Genomic DNA, 18,539 nt, shown 5'->3' with positions numbered 1-18,539 from the left:
ATATAATCATCATCAACGTCTTTCAGTGAAAGTGCTGTTTGAAAGAAAAACAAAGAAACAAAAAATGAGCCAAAGGTTGTACAGGAATACTGCCACCTACTGTTACTGGGCGGGACACTCTAGAGCAACCACAGCAGTCCACCTGATTCTGCTGATGCTATAAATACCTTTCAACACGCAATAAAGCTGAAGTTGTGCCCTCTGCAGCAGAACTCTTCTTGTTCAGAGCACAGCTGGCTCCTCTTAGATAAACACGGAGAGTCGTAACTGTGGGGTTCATGAGTCATAGAATCACAACACGCTCGCAAAATATTAAGAATGATCTTTCCGGGTAATCATTCAGCCAATTAGTTCAGCCCCGGCGAGAGGAACAGATAAAAACCATGAACCCTCCTGCACTTGAGTCAGTGCAAATGAAGTAAGGACGATCAATAGTGTGTGTGTGTGTGTGTGTGTGTGTGTGTGTTATTATGTAATTTAATTGGGATTTGATAGATGTTTGCCAATCGGTGTTCAAACTTTTTGAATAAACGTGTCAAGATTCAACATTCTGAAACCACCCTGCAACCTGCCACCATTCTGGATGACAAACCAGGACAGAAGAAGAAGTGAAATCTCTCTTTGCAGAAACAACAAAGACTGAGAGGGAACGTAGTGGGAAGTTGTTTTTAGCAGAATAAACTGGAGGTGTTTAATTAGGTTATGCAAATTAAATGTTTTCAATGATATTGTTTTTGTTTTCCTGAGCTAAACAACTCAGTGTTCTCACTGAATTATGTTTAAATCTTAAGTTTGTATCCCCTTTTCAGTCACATTACAAAATGATAATACCATCAAATTAGTCACAGCAATAAGCAAAATGCAAACGTAGAATAAAACTTGCTAATTGGGACTTGTAAGCGTTTCATGAAACTTTTAGACTTACTCCAGTAAAACATCTGTCAGAGCGAGTGTGTGTACAGAATACTAATTGGCCTCCAAATTAGAGAAACATAATTGCAGAATTAGCTTCTAATGTCCATGTAGATTTGATTGTAAATAATGCACTCATTGGAATTCACAGGCGGGGACGCAGATTTTGGCAGTGCGTCACTTTATCGCTAAATTGGGCAAAGTGTGTTGTGTGAAAGCATTTTTGCAGCGGAGAAAAGCCACGCTGTCCCCGGGGAAATAAATCAGCATTTCTGTGGTGTTCAGACGAAAAAATAGCTACAGGCGTCCATGCTCAGCATCACTGCGGTGGAATCCAGACCGAGATAATGCTGTCTAGACAAATTTGTCATTGACATTTTGCATGTCTCTCTCCCACAAAAAGGAATACAAATGAATACAGCCGCCCTGTGAAGGCAGCGTTCGCCTGCCGCTGAGTGGCGTCTGAGGGGTTTGCCTAACCGCGCCGGCTCGCGGTTATCATTAGGAAGGAGCTGTACGCCTTCAGTTTATTGCGTGTATTTATTACAGAGATACAGAGACACCTGGAGTGAGAGATCAGGTCACAACACTGAAGTATTATGTCTGCAGCGTGTTTATTCAGTTCCTTATCAAAAGAGCTACAGGTTGACAGGGGTGGAATTGTCACTCAGACACATTGAAGTATTACAAAAAGCTTCAGTAAATGCAGGATGAGAACTCTCTTTTGTGTGTGTGCGTGTGTGTGTGTTTGTGTGTGTGTGTGTGTGTGTGTGTGTGTGTGTGTGTGTGAGATTTGGCAAATATTTGCCATGTTTATTGCACATTCGGTGTGCATATTATCCTAAACCAAATGGTGAAGATCTAAGCCCTGTCATGCAAATCTCCAGAGAGTGAGAGAGAGAGATTTGAACCTGGCAAGTTTATCTCCTGCATAATCGTTTGCACAAATAATGAATGATAAGGTGAGAGCTGCAGCGACGGGGCTTCATATATGCAAATGAAATGTTTGCTGCCGCTGCAAAGAAAATAGATGGAGGGGAAACCACAGTAACCTCTGCTGGGAAAAACTTAGTTAAAGCTTCAAATACAATAAGCATATGTCTTTATGGGCTGCGAGAGCCACAAATAGCTTGTCAGAAGTGTGAACAGAGCAGTTGCCCTTTATTGCCTTCAGTGGTGTTATAGTGCCTTTGAGTTGCTCTTTTGCTCCACAATAAACGAGGAGCTGCTTGCTAACTCAGACCACGTTTACCTCTGGGGCCTGTGTGACTGAAATGCTCCTTTCATCTAGGAGGGATATGTCTGTCTCAATATCCCCATGGTGCTGATGGCGCTGTGCACACAGAGGAGGAGGAGGAGAGCGAGAGGGATGTGCCATTTCTTTGTCCACCATTGCGTATCCCTGTTTGTGTACCCTCTCCCGTCTCTCCTCTAATCTCTGGGGAAAAGTCTGGAGAATGCAATCAGGACAGGCGGGGACATCTGCACCTGTCTACAAGGAACCAAGGGGATGCTTGACTGGCAGCGCCTCCAAACCTCCTCCACTACCTTCTGTCGAGCATCACCCCCCTCCCTCCCTCCTCTTTTTCCTCTTGTACCTGTCAGCAGTGTAGTGGTTGAGATCTCCAAGGTCCAACGGCGCTATCCACTCACAGCTTGCACAATATCTCTTTATCCTTCGCCCCAGTGCCCCTAAAGATCGAACTTGCGGAGCCGAACCACGTTTGATATTCTATGACAACACTTTCTGTGTTCTCGAAGGCGCCACTCTCGAGTTTTGACATTGTTTAACTTGCAGCCCATTTCCTAAAACACAATCAGTGTACTGTAGAAGTCTGACCGACAAGGATTGAAAAGCTTCCCCAAAAAAACCCCAACAACAATGTAGTAGTTCAGCTTTTAGTGAGATACTTTGGTATTCTGCGGCCATGCTGTTTCTCTTAAGTTTAAAGGATGAGTCATCACATTAAGACATTTCCAAGAGGGCAAATATCAAATTGGATGGCAGAGAAAATCAGATTGTGGTGTCAGGCTTACAGATTTAAAGAGCAATTCTGTATCTGTCTAGTCTTTCCAGTTTTATCAAGGCAGTGATTGTAAAGAAATTGGTTTTTAGTATGATGAAATAATAGAAAAAAGCCCTGCAACATCAGCTTCAACCACAAGATGCAAGATGCATTTCAACTAAGTTTTCAACTTAGTTTCAGCATAGTCTGTTTACATCACTGTATTATGTTTTTGGCATAATTGCAGTTGCTGCCCGCCCACTGATGCGGCGCAGTCTTAGCTGAGGCTTAGGTGGCAGAACACTTGGTTTGGGGGGGAAAAAAAATCAGGGTTCCGGTTCAAATGAGCACTTTTTTGATATGAAATCAGCAGTCGGTTCTCCCGCCAGCTGCACCGTGTCCACTTTTGCCAGCACCAAATATCCAGATATTCCCTTCAAAGCAGGTTCTTCCACTCGCTTTCTACTCAACCGCTCCCTCCACCTCCGTATACAGACTTTTCTTTTGTTAGGGTCCTGCGATTTACAACTTCTGCATGAAAGGTCCTTTTCCCACTTGTGTTTACAGTCTACCTGCGTGCTCTCCTGGGGGGGGACGCACTCTCCATCTGTGACAATTCACGTTTGCGGTGTTGGCTGTCTCACCCAAAGTTTAGAGGTTTAATATCAGTTTGCATTCAGCAGACAGGCTCATGCAGAATGTGATCATACGGCGTTGGGAGCTGGTGTTGGGAGGATGGTGATTTGTTGCTCTCCTTCCAAGCTGGGTCACTCATGTGATGGTAGCCCTGAAGGGTTTATGAGGGAAGGTCACGGTCAAAGGGTGACAGGGAGCAGAATATTGCTGCTCGGGGGTCCAGGCTGGAAATTACAGAGAAAAAAAGTTTTTATTGTTGCCAGAATTTACTGTTTATTTGCAGCAGTTGGACTAATATAACTCGTCTGATAAGAAAGTCCCATTTTAATTCACAGGAGTTAAGACTCCCAAACTGAATTAGATTAAGATCGGAGGAAAGATCAGGCTTATAAATTTTATGGTGCTGAAAAGAGAGAGAGCCAATAGCTGCCAAACACATTTCAGATTTGAAGTAACATTTTTAGCCACATTATTACATCCTCGAATTGGTTTTAAATTTCCAACAACATGCAGTGAAAAGTGATTCATTGTTTTGTTTGAGGACCATTTAGCAACATGAGCGTGGCAGCAGCACTACGAGAAGGAATAAAACAGGAAAAATTCAAAGAGAAAGAGCCAAATGAACGCACTTGGACCAGATCATAAGAAGCACATGCATGTCCACTCAAGAATAATTCCCAGGACTTCCACTCATATCAAACGAATAGAATAGAATAACGCTGCCTTCAAAACATTTCAAACATTTTATCCATCCATCCATTTTCTACCTCTTATCCTGTTCAGGGTGGTGGGGGTGGAGCCTATCCCAGCAGCCTTCACCCTGGACAGGTCACCAGTCCATGGCAGGGCCAACACATAGAGACAGACAACCATTGGCTCTCCCAGCCACGCCTACGGTCAATTTAGAGTCTGGATTAACCTGGTCCCCTCTTGATGTCTTTGGACTGTGGAGGAAGCTGGAGTACCAGAGAGAACCCACGCAGGAACAGGGAGAACATGGAGACTCCACACAGAAAGATCCTGTGCCCGAGCCGGGACTCAGACCTGGAACCCTCTTGCTGTGAGGCCACAGTGCTGACCACTGCACCACCGTGACGTCATCAGTTGTTTTATGATGTATCAAATAAAACTCTGGTTATAGTTTTAGGTTTATTTAGCAAAAATGATCCAAGTCTCTATTGGCTTTTTATCTTACAGTGACTGTGACAATAAGACTCATATGATTAACTTTTTATCTGGTCATAATTACTACAAGTGTGTTACTACGCTCGATATACGCACCCAATTAGGTGATGAGAGCCGTTTAATGGGCCGATAATGTTCCAGCTAAGTTACCGCACCGACTCCAGAACCTCTCAAACAAAACTTATGCATAAAGTAAACTTTTTCTGTTGCTGCTCTTTTTTTTTTTTAAATCCTATTTAAAGTTGGATGGAATCCATTTATCTGTCCAGCGTGCAGCTGACACGAAGATGAAGCCGAGCAGATGCGGGAAACCGCATCAGCAGGTAGTGTCAGACATTGCTGTGGGAAATTAGATTTCTCCGCCTGTCATTTACTCGGAGTCACCGTATGACGAGCCTTTACATCATTAAACACTCGGTGCACATGCCCCTCCATCTGTCATCGTATCGGCCTCTCCCGCATGTACCACCTGATTGGACGAGGTTGTCATCAATCACGTAGCGGTGAATTGGTCTGGCGTCCAGATGGACAAGCGGACCGGAGGGCGGCTCCAACCTTGGACTCATCCCTCCTACTCACAACGAACTCCATGCTAGAGGAGCTTGAACACTAATAGATGAGTATTTATGGACACTGTTCACATTTACCTACTGCCCATCTCTCATCAGCACGGCACGAAATGAACCGTCAATTGGACTTTTCTTGCTCCATTTTCACCTCTGACGAGCAGCGACTAATGGAGGAGGAGGAGTCTTGGATCAATGTCTCAGCGTTACGGTTGAAACAGCCTCTCGGCTGGCTGAGCGTGTCTGTAGATGTCAATGAATGACTTTGCCCTTTTGCATCGGGCACAAAAGTCATCTTAAAAAGCAATTAAAGGGTAAATCAAAAGAGGCATTGTCCCTCATCTACGGAGACCGATCGTGTTGTTGCTCACGCAGTCGTGAGTTGAGTTAATCTCTCCCTCTGCAGGCTGCTAATTGAATGAATAGTTTGTCACTTTTGTTGTTTGACAGGAGCTTCGTCTCCAGCGAAGGATTTACTCAGCCAAACGGAGACGATCTTTTCTTAATTGTGTGAAATCAAAGAGACGTCGCTGTTTTTATGCTGCCTCAGACTAAACGGTTCCCTCGGCAGTCGACGAGGTGGCGACTGAGCGGAGATTTACATGCTTGTGGATGAAAGCTGATGAGCTGGATGGATGGATGGATGGATGGATGGATGGATAGATGGATGGATGCATGCGAGTACTGGAAAACAACAGGATCACATTAGTCCATGTCCTGACACGCATCAGCACTGCAGTGAAGGATCCTCACGACTGGAGGGGAGGACAGTGAACCAGGGATGCTCCTGAAGCTTTGGTACCAGCAACGCCTATGCCAGCCCCACCCCAGCCCCCGTGGAAGTCGCTCCACCTCCGGCTGCACCAAACTCTCTTTTGTCTCATGAAGTAACTCCTCTGCCTTCACGCCACTGGGGAATTGAGTTGGCTGGCATACCAACACGTATCCGTCGCTTCACCTGCACTCACACACTCATCGCTGTCACTCTCCAGTTACCTTGAACACCTTCTGTGTTATTGGTGACTTAGAGAAACAGAGAAACACTTTTTCCAGAGTTTCAGCTTTGACGTCCCTGCACTGAAGTGACTGAAGCAATATTAAGGTGAAAAACACCTACAAAGGACGATCCAGAGGAGCAAAGATGGCTTTAGTAGGTTGAAGGTTTCAGAGGTTTCAAGTGTGGGAATTGTTGGGTGTTGTTGCAGTTTTGTTGCTCGGTGTAAAAGTAGGAGCGATGCAGCGTCATCAGGCAGCCTGTGTTGAATTGAAAAGAAATTTGGGAGAAATCTAAGTAGTTTCGGTGAAAATTTGACTCAGAAAGCGTGTCGTGTTAAAAACGTGCACTTTTGGTTCGTCTGGTAAGAAACATTGACGCGGATTCCAGTGCAGTGAAAGCAATCAGAATCCTCCTCCCTCTGAACTGGAGAGCAGCTCCGTGACTGGAGTCCTTCGTGACACTGCAGCCCCGCGTTCGTTCGGCGCCAGAGAATGTAGGTTGAGAAATTACACTGCGTTTAGGGATCCGTGCCTCTGTCTGAAGTGTCACTCACTGTACTCCATCTATTAGAAATGAGAAATTTCCTTCAGCATTCCACATGGTCTGATACTTTCTGACTCCGCTCCGCTCTAAACTGCCTCTGTAGTAATTGAGATGAGCCACCGGAGAGACTCAGCTTGGAGCCGAGTCAAAACTTTCATCTTTTATTCACAAGCTACCGCACGAATTCTGTTCCACACTTGCTCGCATCTTCCCCCGAACATTCTTTGTCTTAATCTTTTTTTTTTTTTAAACTCTGGTATTTCTACATACATACATATACTTTAATAGTCCTATTAATAACAATTCCAATAAAATATAACAGCCGCGAGTCTTTCAGACACGGGTTTTATTATGAGCAATGGGGCAATTTGGACGAGGAGCATGTGAGTGTTCAAAGAGGCCCATCACTTATCTTAATAGCACACAGTCGTATGCTGAATGTCAAGTTATTAGCTATAGCTGTAATACAAATTCAATTCAGGGGCCAGATTGAATTAGCAAATCACTGAACCATTTGCTCATCAGAAAAAATGAAAAGCTATTTTAGAATGGATTTGTGCTGCATCCTATTCATTTCTCATTTGGCGCTCTGGCAATATGTTTCACTTCCTGTTTTTCCACCCTTGAACGTTGGATTAAATGGCCACTTTTGTCTTAGTAACAAGGGCAGGCCGGCCCGCTGCACCGGCCCCGCCATCGCTCGAGCGGAGAATGCAATAATGAGAGAGTTGAGGAAATTAAGGACGAAGAGAAATAAAATCTGATACATCAAATTAAAGATGTATTTAAGAGTAAACTGCAGTTGCTGCGGGAGGATTTATGTGTCGGTGTAACGCTCCTTAGCAGTGGTTAGTGAGTCACACAGCCAGCATCAGTATAGCAGATACTGCGAAATCATCCCATAAAAATGCAGCCAAAACCTCATAAATTATTTTATATTTAAAGATGATATTAAATAATAATGACGTGCAAACAGACGTGTGTAGCAGGGAATTGTTTCCTCATGAGAAGCGTGACTCTGATGTGGCCTGAAGAAGTTAGAAACAAGCCACCTGTACGCGCCTCCTCATCCGTTTTCATCTTGTGTTTTTATTTACCAAATTATGGAGAGTTGGGCGATGCATCAGTGCAGGTGTGGAAAGGCTCTGACGTTCTCTAGTGGGGTCTTTAAAATCTTTCATTCCACCTCCAACACAGCAAATCCGACCAACTGAGTCAAGACGACTGTTATTTTTTTTGCACGAGTGCTTTATTTCTCAGAGCCCATTGTTTGTTTGTTTTTTACTCTTCAACAAGTTGTTTTGCATCAGATTTGTCGATAAATACAATTCAGATAATTAAGCAGAAACCAAAAGAAGGCTGAGAAGAGTTGGGTCAGGCTTGCTGGGCGTGCGGGAGGCTGCTGATGAGTCGTAGCTGGCGCCATCCGCTCTCATCCTAGTAGACAATATGTGTTGGAATTACCTTCAGTGCTTCCTCACACTGCGGGGACTTTTTCGTTTTGTGTCCTCGCTTCTCTTTTGTGATGTGAGGGAATTGGAAAGTCGGGGCTCGGTAATGAAATAAAAGGCTTGGATGTTGAGGAGGAGAATTGCGTTCTCATCCAGGTGTTGGTTAACAGCGTCAGGCCTTTCTCTGATTCTCCTGCGGCGGCGGATTTGTCACTCCAGTGACCATTTTTGTTATTCTGTTGATAAATGAGTTTTGATTAAAAAAAAACAAAAGTCACTTCAATTTGTCTCATCCTCAATATTGATGTTAAAATAGGACGAGAGTGGATGTAAAGTTCAAACGTGTGCGTCTTAGTCATCATCACGTGACCGCGTTGAATTTCCAACTTCCCACATTTCATTACGTGATTTGTTTATTCCTCGACGTCCTCGGATCCACAAACGTTGAACGCTGGCAAGCAAATCGATGGAGCAAGTAAATGTTGTTATTCTGCTGATTGGAATGCAGCTAATCACATGGTCCGTTGGGTCTGTAACGAAAGCCGAGGAAATGAGATCCAGCTCCACACTTTCTACCGAGGCAGCAGCCCAGCAGCGTCTGAGCCAGGAGCCGCCACCTGGTCCAGGTCTCTGGATGGACCAGATGGACCTGCTGAGTTTCCTGCAACATGATTTCCTGAAGTGTTTCTCAGATATTGCTGACCTTGCAGTAGGTTATGCAGTACAGAGTACTTCCCAGTGCCTTTATTTGCCTGTTCTAAATCAGAGTTTCACTGCAGGTTTTTATCTGTCTCGTTGTATTTTGTGGGTCTGGTTTTATTTCAGACAGAAAGCGGACGCTTCTCAAGCTAATTCACCTGGTCAGAAGTTTTGCTGCTGCAGCTTTTGATTGCAGTTCAACACTTCTTTTGATTCCTTAACTTGTTTCATTAATAAAAACCTTACAGTGGTTGGTGCATTTGACATCGAAGACCTTAACTGAGAAACACGCAGCAGGAAGTTCATCAGCCTTTGATCAAGGAAATACTAAATAACTAAATTCACCTTGAAAGCTGCCGTTGCTGCTGCTTTATTTTATAATCGTATCTTTTTGTTCAATTAAAATGTTGTACTTGTTTTGTAAAAGGTCACAAGTGTTGGCCAGGAACGACTTGAGGCCAAAGTCTTTACAGCTACGTGTAAAAGCTGCTGTCAAAGGCCGCATCGCCTGGCTGTCTCCCCGGTCTTGGTCCAAGAACGTGACCCCCTTTGGAATGTTTTCTAGTCGTGGATCTCTCCAGGAGGACTCTGACACCTGTTATTGGACTTTCAGATTGTCCAGGAAGGAGCACCAATAATATGGTTGGGCAGTTTAGCTCCCGTTTATGTTTTTGACCTGACAATCAAGCTGTAAAGGGTAGAGACCTGGGCTGTAAACCTGAGTGTATGCAGGGCCAGGAAAATGCAAGCTTCCAAAAAAAACAACCCACAACTTATTTTGTTGACAGGTTTGATGAACTTGTTTGAGGTTACTACATGAATGCAAAAGTGTCATGGCCACCCAACTGTCTTACTAAAACTCGAGCGTACAACACACCCAGTCACTCTTGTGAGTACCTGTGGCCCGAGGATCAGCAAGACTCCATCTTGTTTGTAGAATCCAGAAATGCCTCGGTCCTGCAATAACTGCAGCGCTGCATTTACTCATCTGACCTTTCCTAGTTTCTTGCCTTACATGACCGGAGATAAAAGTGAGCTGCTCGCATTTCAGGATGAAAGTGTAATTGGGGAATCATAAAAAAGCTGGTATTCTCTGTGGAGCCAGAGAAGCTGAACAGCTGACGTGAAGAGAAATTCCATCCGAAGCGTCTGCGTCTTTTCAGATGCTGCTAAACAATCTTACAAGCCAAGTTTGAAACGCAGGTTTAAGCCTTTGGTTCTGACTTCCCTTCTTTGTCAGTGTTTGATTCAAGAACACACAGACGGGTTGTCTTACTCAGGTGTTGAGCCCCCACGAGCAGCTGGAGCTGCCTCACGTTGTCCAGCAGAGGTTCTAGAAGTCTCTGGATCTCTGCTGGAGGGATGCGCACCTCTCTTCTATCCCGACATTCGAGGTTTTTGACCATGGCGGTGGAGGATGCAGTTTAAACATTGTGTCCACTGGGTGGGTGCAAGCTCATCCTCTCATATGTCCAGGTTCTTCTTATAATTTGCCACCATTCTGGTTGACTTACCAGGAAAAAAAAGTTGAATAATGTCCTCCCGTCTGTGTCGCGGCATGAATTTATCTCTTTTTGCAACAAAAAGCAAAGAGGTCAAGTCACTTGAATGGCTGCCAAACTCACAACGGAGTGTTCATCAATAGCGATAGTTGCTCGATCTGTTTGCTCCACTCAATACATTTGCCCTTGAAAGTTTGCAGTGTTGGACCAATACTGACCCGGCAGATTAAAGTGGGTAGCACTTACAGAACTTTTCTATCACAGAACTTTCTCCTGCCCCGTGTGAAAGCATTTAATCGGTTTCAATCCCGTCCTGTGCCACTCTTGTAAGCTTTCACTGCCTCTCGTTCTCTTCGCCCGCCGCCCAGCTACTGTTGGTCTAATGTATAACTGGTCATTCCATTTTGACTCTTTGGCTTAGCACGTGGTAGCTATAAATGCTACATAAATTTAGACTGGTCCTGCAAGGTGCCCAGCACCAATCTTCCAGAGAAGTGGCCGTAATTTACGAGGTTCAATTCGTTGCACGTATATATCACTACCACTTTATTACAGCCCATCACGGGAGTGATTAAATTGATCTCCAGATTGGTGGATGGCGACGAAGCCCTCATTCAGCCGAGGACGTGCAGAAATACAAACTCGCTATCACTTTCCGTCAATGGCGAGAAGACTTCCTTCTCCGCAGTGAGGTATTTGTTCTTTTATTGACCATGAAACATCTTTAGCCGCTCGCCTGTTCGTCGTCTTCTCCTCCTTGATGGAGATGTAGAGAACGCTGCCTGGTCATGTCCCCTTGCAAACCTGCATGACCGATTAAACCTCCAATTTAGGTGCTGGAACCTCAAAGAGAAAAAAAAAACAGATAGCCTTCATCTAGGGTGTTGGGGGTTGTTAGAGGGGAGGGAGCAAGGTGGGGATAAGACTGAGTCGGGGGGGGGGGTGCAAGAGAGCATCTGCAGCTACTACCAGTGAGAGAAAAACGACTTGTCTTAGAGAGACAAAGACAGATAAACCCCAAAAGGGAGTCAAAGGGAAAGATCGAGAGGCTGCGAAAAGTCAAAGAGAGATAGGCAGAGTGCTGTGGAGGAAAGGGAGGGGGGTGGTAGTGGGGGGGGGGGGGGGGGGGGGGCAGCCCAAGCTGAGTGAAGCACACATTTTCAAAGAGTCCATCCTGGCGAATGGATCACCGCGCACCAGACCGTATCCTTGTCACCCTGTGATTGATTGGCTAACATGCAAGTGTGCTCCGAGTGTACTAGTCAGATGACGAGGGAGACTTGTGCTCGAGAGGGAGGAGGAGGAGGAGGAGGAGGAGGGCTCCACTAATCCCTCCACTATTAAGTGAAGCCTCATTCTGCACTTGTCCAGGGGACTTTTCTCTAGTGAGGAAAAAAGGAGAGGAGAAGAAGAAGAAGAAGAAGTGTTGCTGCCACCTCGGACATGTCAGTGCTAATTGCCACCCAGAAGATCGACACCACCACCTCCAAAATGGTAAGCTCCGACGGTAGTGGGAATACTGAGCAACTCTTGAGCCGCGTGTGCCGCTGTAGCCGAGTGTTTGTGAGCCGCCTCCTCTCTGTGCTCGTGCAATTAGGCCTTTGTGATTTGCATAACAGACTTTTCTGGCTTTTTAGAAAAGACACGCGGTTGTGGTTGACACGTGTTCTGTATTGATTGTGATCAGAAGTGTACATCTGCCCAGCCGACTGTTATATGGTCCCGGTTCAATGACAGGAGCCCTGTGTGGTTGATGGGCTAGCGCTGCCCCGGGGCTCTGCTGCATAACTCACCGGCCATCTCTCAAGGCTCCTGCACTGAGGTTGGACTTAAATCAGACTTCACCTGTCTCATTAAATCAGCCGCCCTCAGCTCCTTAATTTTTATCTCCTTTATTTACTTGTTCGACCCGCTCATTTGAACTCCTGCAAGCACTTCAAAGTTTTGGCACGTCTGCGGGTCTCACAGAACCAAGGCTTGGGCCAGAGGTGGGTTTTTTTTTCCTACTTTGGGGGATGGCATGTACACTGCAGTAGTGGACATCAAGAGTTTGATTCCTGGTTCTTTTTACAATGTGAATCCGGTTCACTCAAGTCGGCGGTTCTGAGCCTGGTGTGGGTGACCCCCTTCCTCGCTCTGTAGCCTCTGGAGAATTGCTAAATTCCATTTATGGTGTTTAACGAACAACAGAAACAAATATATTCTCCTCTTAATGAGGACTCTGAAGTTGGCAAAGGTCAAAAGTGATGTCAAATCCTCCAGCTTTCAGCCTCCAGGGGGAGCCGCTCAGCCAAGAGCATCATGGGATATCAGCAGGTTCTCGTAATGGCACGGATGTACAAATACCTAACTTGCAATTCGTATTTTGAACAGCAGCAGAGACGTTGCAAAAATGGCTTAATTCTGATAGGTTTTTCTTACTTCAAATGACTGAGGTCATGAGAACCTTTTATTATATTGCAATATTGTTACACAATTAATATAATTTTACTTTTTCGCTAAACCGTGCAGAAGTGTCTGTCACAGGAACTAAGAGGTACTTTTTCTTGACCAGTGTAGCAGCATCTTGCTACTACTAAAAGTACGGCGGCTGGACTCCACGTCGCTGTAACGATGTTTATGTGCCGTGGGTCCCTGACGGATGTCCGTTGTGTATTTGAGGAACATCATTCCTCCCCAGGTGACCTGAACATTCACTTTCTATGAACGTGGCGCCGCTCGCGGCTGTGATTTTTGGTTGCAGGCACGCTTACGCCCCTGCGATGAACGATCTTACTGTGGCGTTCCACACGTTCCCTCCATACATTTAACACGAAATGAGAGGGCTTCATCCGGGCCTGGAAGCTCCAAGTCCTGACGGGTCTCACCCTCCCAGCTGGTCTGCTCCTGTCAGTTTGCATCCCTCGGTGTTCGCATTGTTCCATCAAGTAGTCGTCACTTCAGCAGAGGCGTATCGGAGGCTCCGCCCTCGTGTCCTGGCGCCCGAGGTCAGGCTAGCCTGTCACATGGTGTACAGCCTCCTTGCTGAAGCCAGCGCTGTCTAAGATTTCTGATGTGGCAGATTTAATTGAAAGCTCCCTCAGTTCCCCTCACGTCTCCCCCGGGTGGACAGCAGCATGGCTTCGATTTTAGGATATCTCATTTCCTGGCTAATTCTCTCTAATTCTAATCCCTTTGTTACATTAACACTGTTTCCACCTCGTGAGCTATTATCCCTGATGGAAATTCCTCTCCTTTCTATCGCTTTATTTCCTCCCTGATTGCAGACTGTGAGGAGTGGTTTTAGTTAAAAAACACTTGATGTTGCAGGTTCATCTGCGTGCCTGTGCTGAAGATTAGTTTTGGAAAAATGCAGGATGTTTTATTTTAAAAAGCCAGATTCAATATCGATTCTTTTTAAGGGGAGAGAGAAAAAAAAACCCAGATGATTGAGTGTAAGAAAAGCTGAAATATGAATAAGTGGTTTTCTCTCTGGACATTTGTCACCGGAGCAGCTTCTCGATGGCATTTACGTCTCCTCCAACAAATCAATAATTACTTTAAATCCACGGTTCTCCTTTTTTTTTCTTTTTTTTTTTTTTGTCATTCATTCCTCAACATTTTCACTTCTCCAGCTTGAATATCAAAATGGAGGGGGAAAAAAACACATCTGAGTGGAGAAATGCGGGATTGAAAGCATTGATTTCCTTCTTTTTTTTTTGCGCTAATTGAAGCCGTGGCGAACACGTGGGCCGGTCGGCTTGGCCTCCGTTCAGAATTGTTACTGAATCATCCAGTAAAGCAAATTAAAAAATCCTCACATACTGACAACAAGTCATTGCAGTGAGAAAAAACTTTGACAATAATGGATCCGAGGTGTGTGTGTGTGTGTGTGTGTGTGTGTGTGTGTGTGTGTGTGTGTGTGTGTGTGTGTGTGTGTGTGTGTGTGTGTGTGGAGGGGAAGTTTAAATGCCAGCAGTTCAGGTGAGGCAAATTCATTTGAACTTTTCCTTCCCTTCCTCTGTATTTTATCCTCCATCCTTTACAGTTTATTCATTTCTTGTCCTCCTTCACTTCTGTTGCCTTCCTCTCTCCATTCCTGACCTCTGTAAACCGCCCACAGGTATACTTTGAGGACACCTCGAGGAACGAATAAAGAGCTCAGATAAAGGCCTGAATTCTTATTGTATTTGAAGGCTTCTCACCTGAATTTGATCACTGTTTTTGTGCAGTCGGGTCGATGTTCCTGTCTGATCACTTGGTGACAACTTGCTGAACATTCTCTTGCAAAACAGAACCTCGTTTTTTTTTTTAAACCTTGCAAAGCTCATGGTTCCAGATCCGGCCTTCAAATATGTCCCAGTGTGAGATAGACGTAGTCAAGGCGTTGCGTGACGGCACGCCTGCTTGAGTTTTCCACCTTCTCCATGTTAGTTTACCATCATATACAGTCAGTAGTTGCTCATGTGCACTAAAAATCCCACTGTTTTGAAATGTAGTCAGTTTGACACGAGTACAGTACTTAAAGTGATACTTCTCCCAAAACAATGTATTCTGCAATTGAAAGAAATGTGTGTGTGAGTGTGTGAATTGTAGTTGTTGTGGTCTCTCCGGAACGCAGAAAGAGCCAGCCGTGTATTTTTAGCGTGAAGCTGATGGCAACTGATGGCAACTGATGGCTAACAACACCTACTGGGGGGAAAAAACATAAAGCAGCGTTTGTCAGCGGACACTGTTGGACGGTTATGTTGTTGTTAGCCGCCGGTCTCCGTCAGCTTCGTGCTCAGTCTACGTAGCTGGGTCCCCCTGCGTCCTGCAGTCACAAAGAAGTGATTCAGGAGGGACAGAAACACCTTTGTGAGCTCCAGACTCATTTTTATATGTACTTGAAGGACAGAGTACATTTTTGGGGGGGTGAAGTATCAAGTATCTGCATTTTACTTGAGTGTAAATTTTGCTCCACAACATTAATCTCAACCCACCAGTTACTTTGAAGGAAAACACTTAGCACTGACAATATCAGTCACAATCTGATGATGAAGATCAGGTCCAGGTCCAGGTCCAGGTCCAGGTCCAGGTCCAGGTCCGGTGAATGAAGGCAGCCAGATGTGCTTGAATTTCCTCGATTGCTTGAGGATTTTCTCTTTCTTCTCCCGCCTCTCTTGTCTGGACTTGTTGCAGGATTCATGGCGTTTATTTTAACACCCTGAATATTTATCAACCCTCACAGAGTCGCTCGTCTTTTTCAACTTATTTGGCTTGCTTTTTTTTTTCGGTCCCAGGCTGGATTTATTGGGCTACTCCCGAGCTGCCAGAATGACAAATCAACCCTCATCAAACAGGCTTTTTCTCTTCTATCTCCGCCGTACGTGAAGTCATTCTGCTGGCCCTGTTTGGGAGACGGGCCAACACGGGAGCGAGAGATAACCTGGTCCGTACTCCTACATCTGCAGGATCAGCCTGGTGCCTCTTCCACTCGCTCCGTGTTTCACCCTGCACTCTCACAGCTCACCCTCAACTCCTGGCTCTTTCTGTTTTACCCATTTTCACACACACACACACACACACACACACACACACACACACACACACACACACACACACACACACACACCCCATCTCTGCTCGCTCTAAATTCCTGGGGACTTTATCTCGCCCATTTGAAATAGGATTGAGGCTCAATTCGTTATGCTTCATGTCACTTTGCTGGCAAATTCCACAGTCGATATACAGACATCTGAAAACTGCAGGATGTGCAAAACACTCCTCTTCCTATTTGTGAGTTTAGAGTTGGGTTTCTCTTTTGTCGTGTGGTGAATTAGCAGCACGGGGCGGCCACAGGTGTCCATCACATCAGTGCGTCAGGGGTTCTGGCGACGGCGCTCATGAGTCGGCCTCTTAATCCGAGGTCCAGCGTGTTTTAACACCTTTAATGTGTTGGTGTCCCCCCAAACAACCTGATTCCACTCCCGGCCTCACAATCCAAGCTTAGCAGGGACGTCCGTTTTTGCAGGTGAGTGTTCACGTCCGGTATGTGTGTGGGGGGGGGGGGGGTCACAGTACCGCCACTGCTCATTATTGTTCCTCAAATGAGTCCCCAGGGATATGTCCCAGTGGGAGTCTGTGGGGAGGAAGGAGGATGCGTCCACACATGGGCCAGGTGTTCTTATGAGTTTCACGTGAGGTCAAGGATCATCCGAGAGTTAGCGCCCTAGCTAGCGGCCTCCCTGTCATGTGACGAGGCTCGGGGATGTAAACAAACATTGCGGCACTCGTGTTCTGACATCCACCACAGCGTGAAAGACACACAGGTGCCAGTAGGTCCAACTGGAATTCACTCCCTCCCCAGTTTGAACTGGTTTTATACATTTCAATTCATTTCAGCTCAACTGATTTGGGACTCGACCATCTGCGCGACCTCTCTCTGATTATCTTTGACCTCCTTGTGGTCACGTTCGTCGCCGCCCTCCATCGTGTCCTCGCTCTCCCTCCTCCTCCTCCTCCTTTCTCCATCCTTGCAGACCAGCTACCCCTGAACCCTGCTCAGTGTCTCACCGATGTAACTTTACTTCTAGTTCCAGTGTAACGTTTGATGGATGAGGCAGAAACGTCCAGGAAGACCGGAGGTTTATGAAGTGTAACAATAGTGAGCAGAAAAACTCCAGAAGCTGAAACTTAGAACGGGAGTGCGCTGGAAGATGTTTTTAAATCTGTTTTTTTCCTTTGAAATCGTTCTGTAGATCCTTAGGGGTGGGTAAAGTGAGCGTGTTTGCAAATTGGCATCTCGTCATATAGTAGACCCAAATATCCCTTCGCCAGATTGATCCTCCCTCTGCGAAGCTCGGCATTGAAGGTGGCGGTTTATGACAGCCTTCTCCCTGAGAAATGGACTGCAACAGAGAAATGTGACACCTCAGTATAAATTCACGAGTTTCCTCTCTCTCTCTCTCTCTCTCTCACACACACACCTGAACCTGTCTCTCCCATCACAGCTTGGATAGCGAGGTTCCCTTTGACAAGGTCACACTTCTCTTTTACCACACATGTACGGCGGGTGGCATATGTTCCCTCTGATATCGTCACTTCTACTGGCTGAATTAACCAAGCTGCTACATATATACACATTATGTGTGTGTGTGTGTGTGCGATCGTAGACGCCACTTCATAACACAAAGTTCTTTTTTTATTCAAATGTATTCAACTCAGACGCTATCTTTTCCGGCTTCGCGGGAGGACGATGTCCTCGTTGCCGCCCTGCAGCTGATATTTGTAGTTTGTTTGTTAGCAAGATCATGCAGCAACTTTCAAGTCAGATTAATTGAAGCTGGGTGGAGAGAGGACACACAGTCCATGAGAAAGACCTGAATAAGCAGTATTTGGAGATTAAATTATCTATTCTGAGCAAATATTAAAAAGTGGGGAAGAAAATCAGGCTAAGTGGAAAAATTTGGTTATGTAGTTGTTTCATTTTGGGATTTACGTGATTTTCGGTAAAGTTCTGTTTTTCAGGAAAGATTACATGAAACTATTAATGTGTTTTGAAATTTGGCTTAAATTTTATGAATAACGTGTGAACTTTTTGGGACTTGACACTTACTGTCGGTCGTCCCCAGAGCCAGACGAGCAGATAGACATCCTCTTCTCCCCTCTGACGCCAGCTCATGGCTAGTTAGCTTAGCACAATGAATGGCAGCGAATGGAAAGTGTTAGCATACTTCCATCAAAAGTCATCAAATACACTTTTCTCCAAAAAACTGTCTGTGCCTGCATTGGTACAAGTATATTCATACAAGTGTGGAATATTTGCTATGAAATAACAATTTAAAGCAGGGGATGTTCATATTTGGTCCTGCCTTGTGTTTCAGCATCATTTTGAGTGTGAAAAATCATTTCTTTTAGCTTGTAAGTAACTTCACTCTGAAAGGAGAAGCTGCAGAAAAGGAGGTCTTAAAGGACAAAAGGGGGAGGAGGCTATTTTTTGGGTGTGCTGTCGACTCCCCCTGCATCCGTCCTGGGGCACCTGCTTCCACGTCACCTTCATCTTTATGATGGAGGGAAGGATT

The 18,539-nt window shown here is 45.3% G+C and overlaps 1 protein-coding gene across 4 annotated transcripts in view; it reads left to right on the top strand.

Annotated features, from left to right (window-relative positions):
* dpp6a (dipeptidyl-peptidase 6a) overlaps window positions 1–18,539 on the top strand; it is a 203,801-nt gene that overhangs the window by 43,876 nt on the left and 141,386 nt on the right. The window contains exon 1 of one of the 4 annotated variants that reach the window (XM_086192169.1): window positions 11,907–11,991. The exons of the other annotated variants lie outside the window; for them this stretch is intronic. Coding sequence (XP_086048295.1) covers window positions 11,941–11,991 — 51 coding nt within the window. The 5' untranslated portion in view covers window positions 11,907–11,940. Of the gene's footprint in view, window positions 1–11,906; window positions 11,992–18,539 lie in introns of those variants that run through there. 4 annotated transcript variants of the gene reach the window in all.

The sequence above is a fragment of the Aulostomus chinensis genome, chromosome 21 (genome assembly GCF_037954235.1).
Source record: "Aulostomus chinensis isolate RoL2024-O1b breed Wild chromosome 21, RoL_Achi_v1.0, whole genome shotgun sequence".
Lineage (NCBI taxonomy): Eukaryota > Metazoa > Chordata > Actinopteri > Syngnathiformes > Aulostomidae > Aulostomus > Aulostomus chinensis.
Note: the sequence above shows the minus strand (reverse complement) of the source record. Positions and strands in the feature narration are given on the sequence as shown.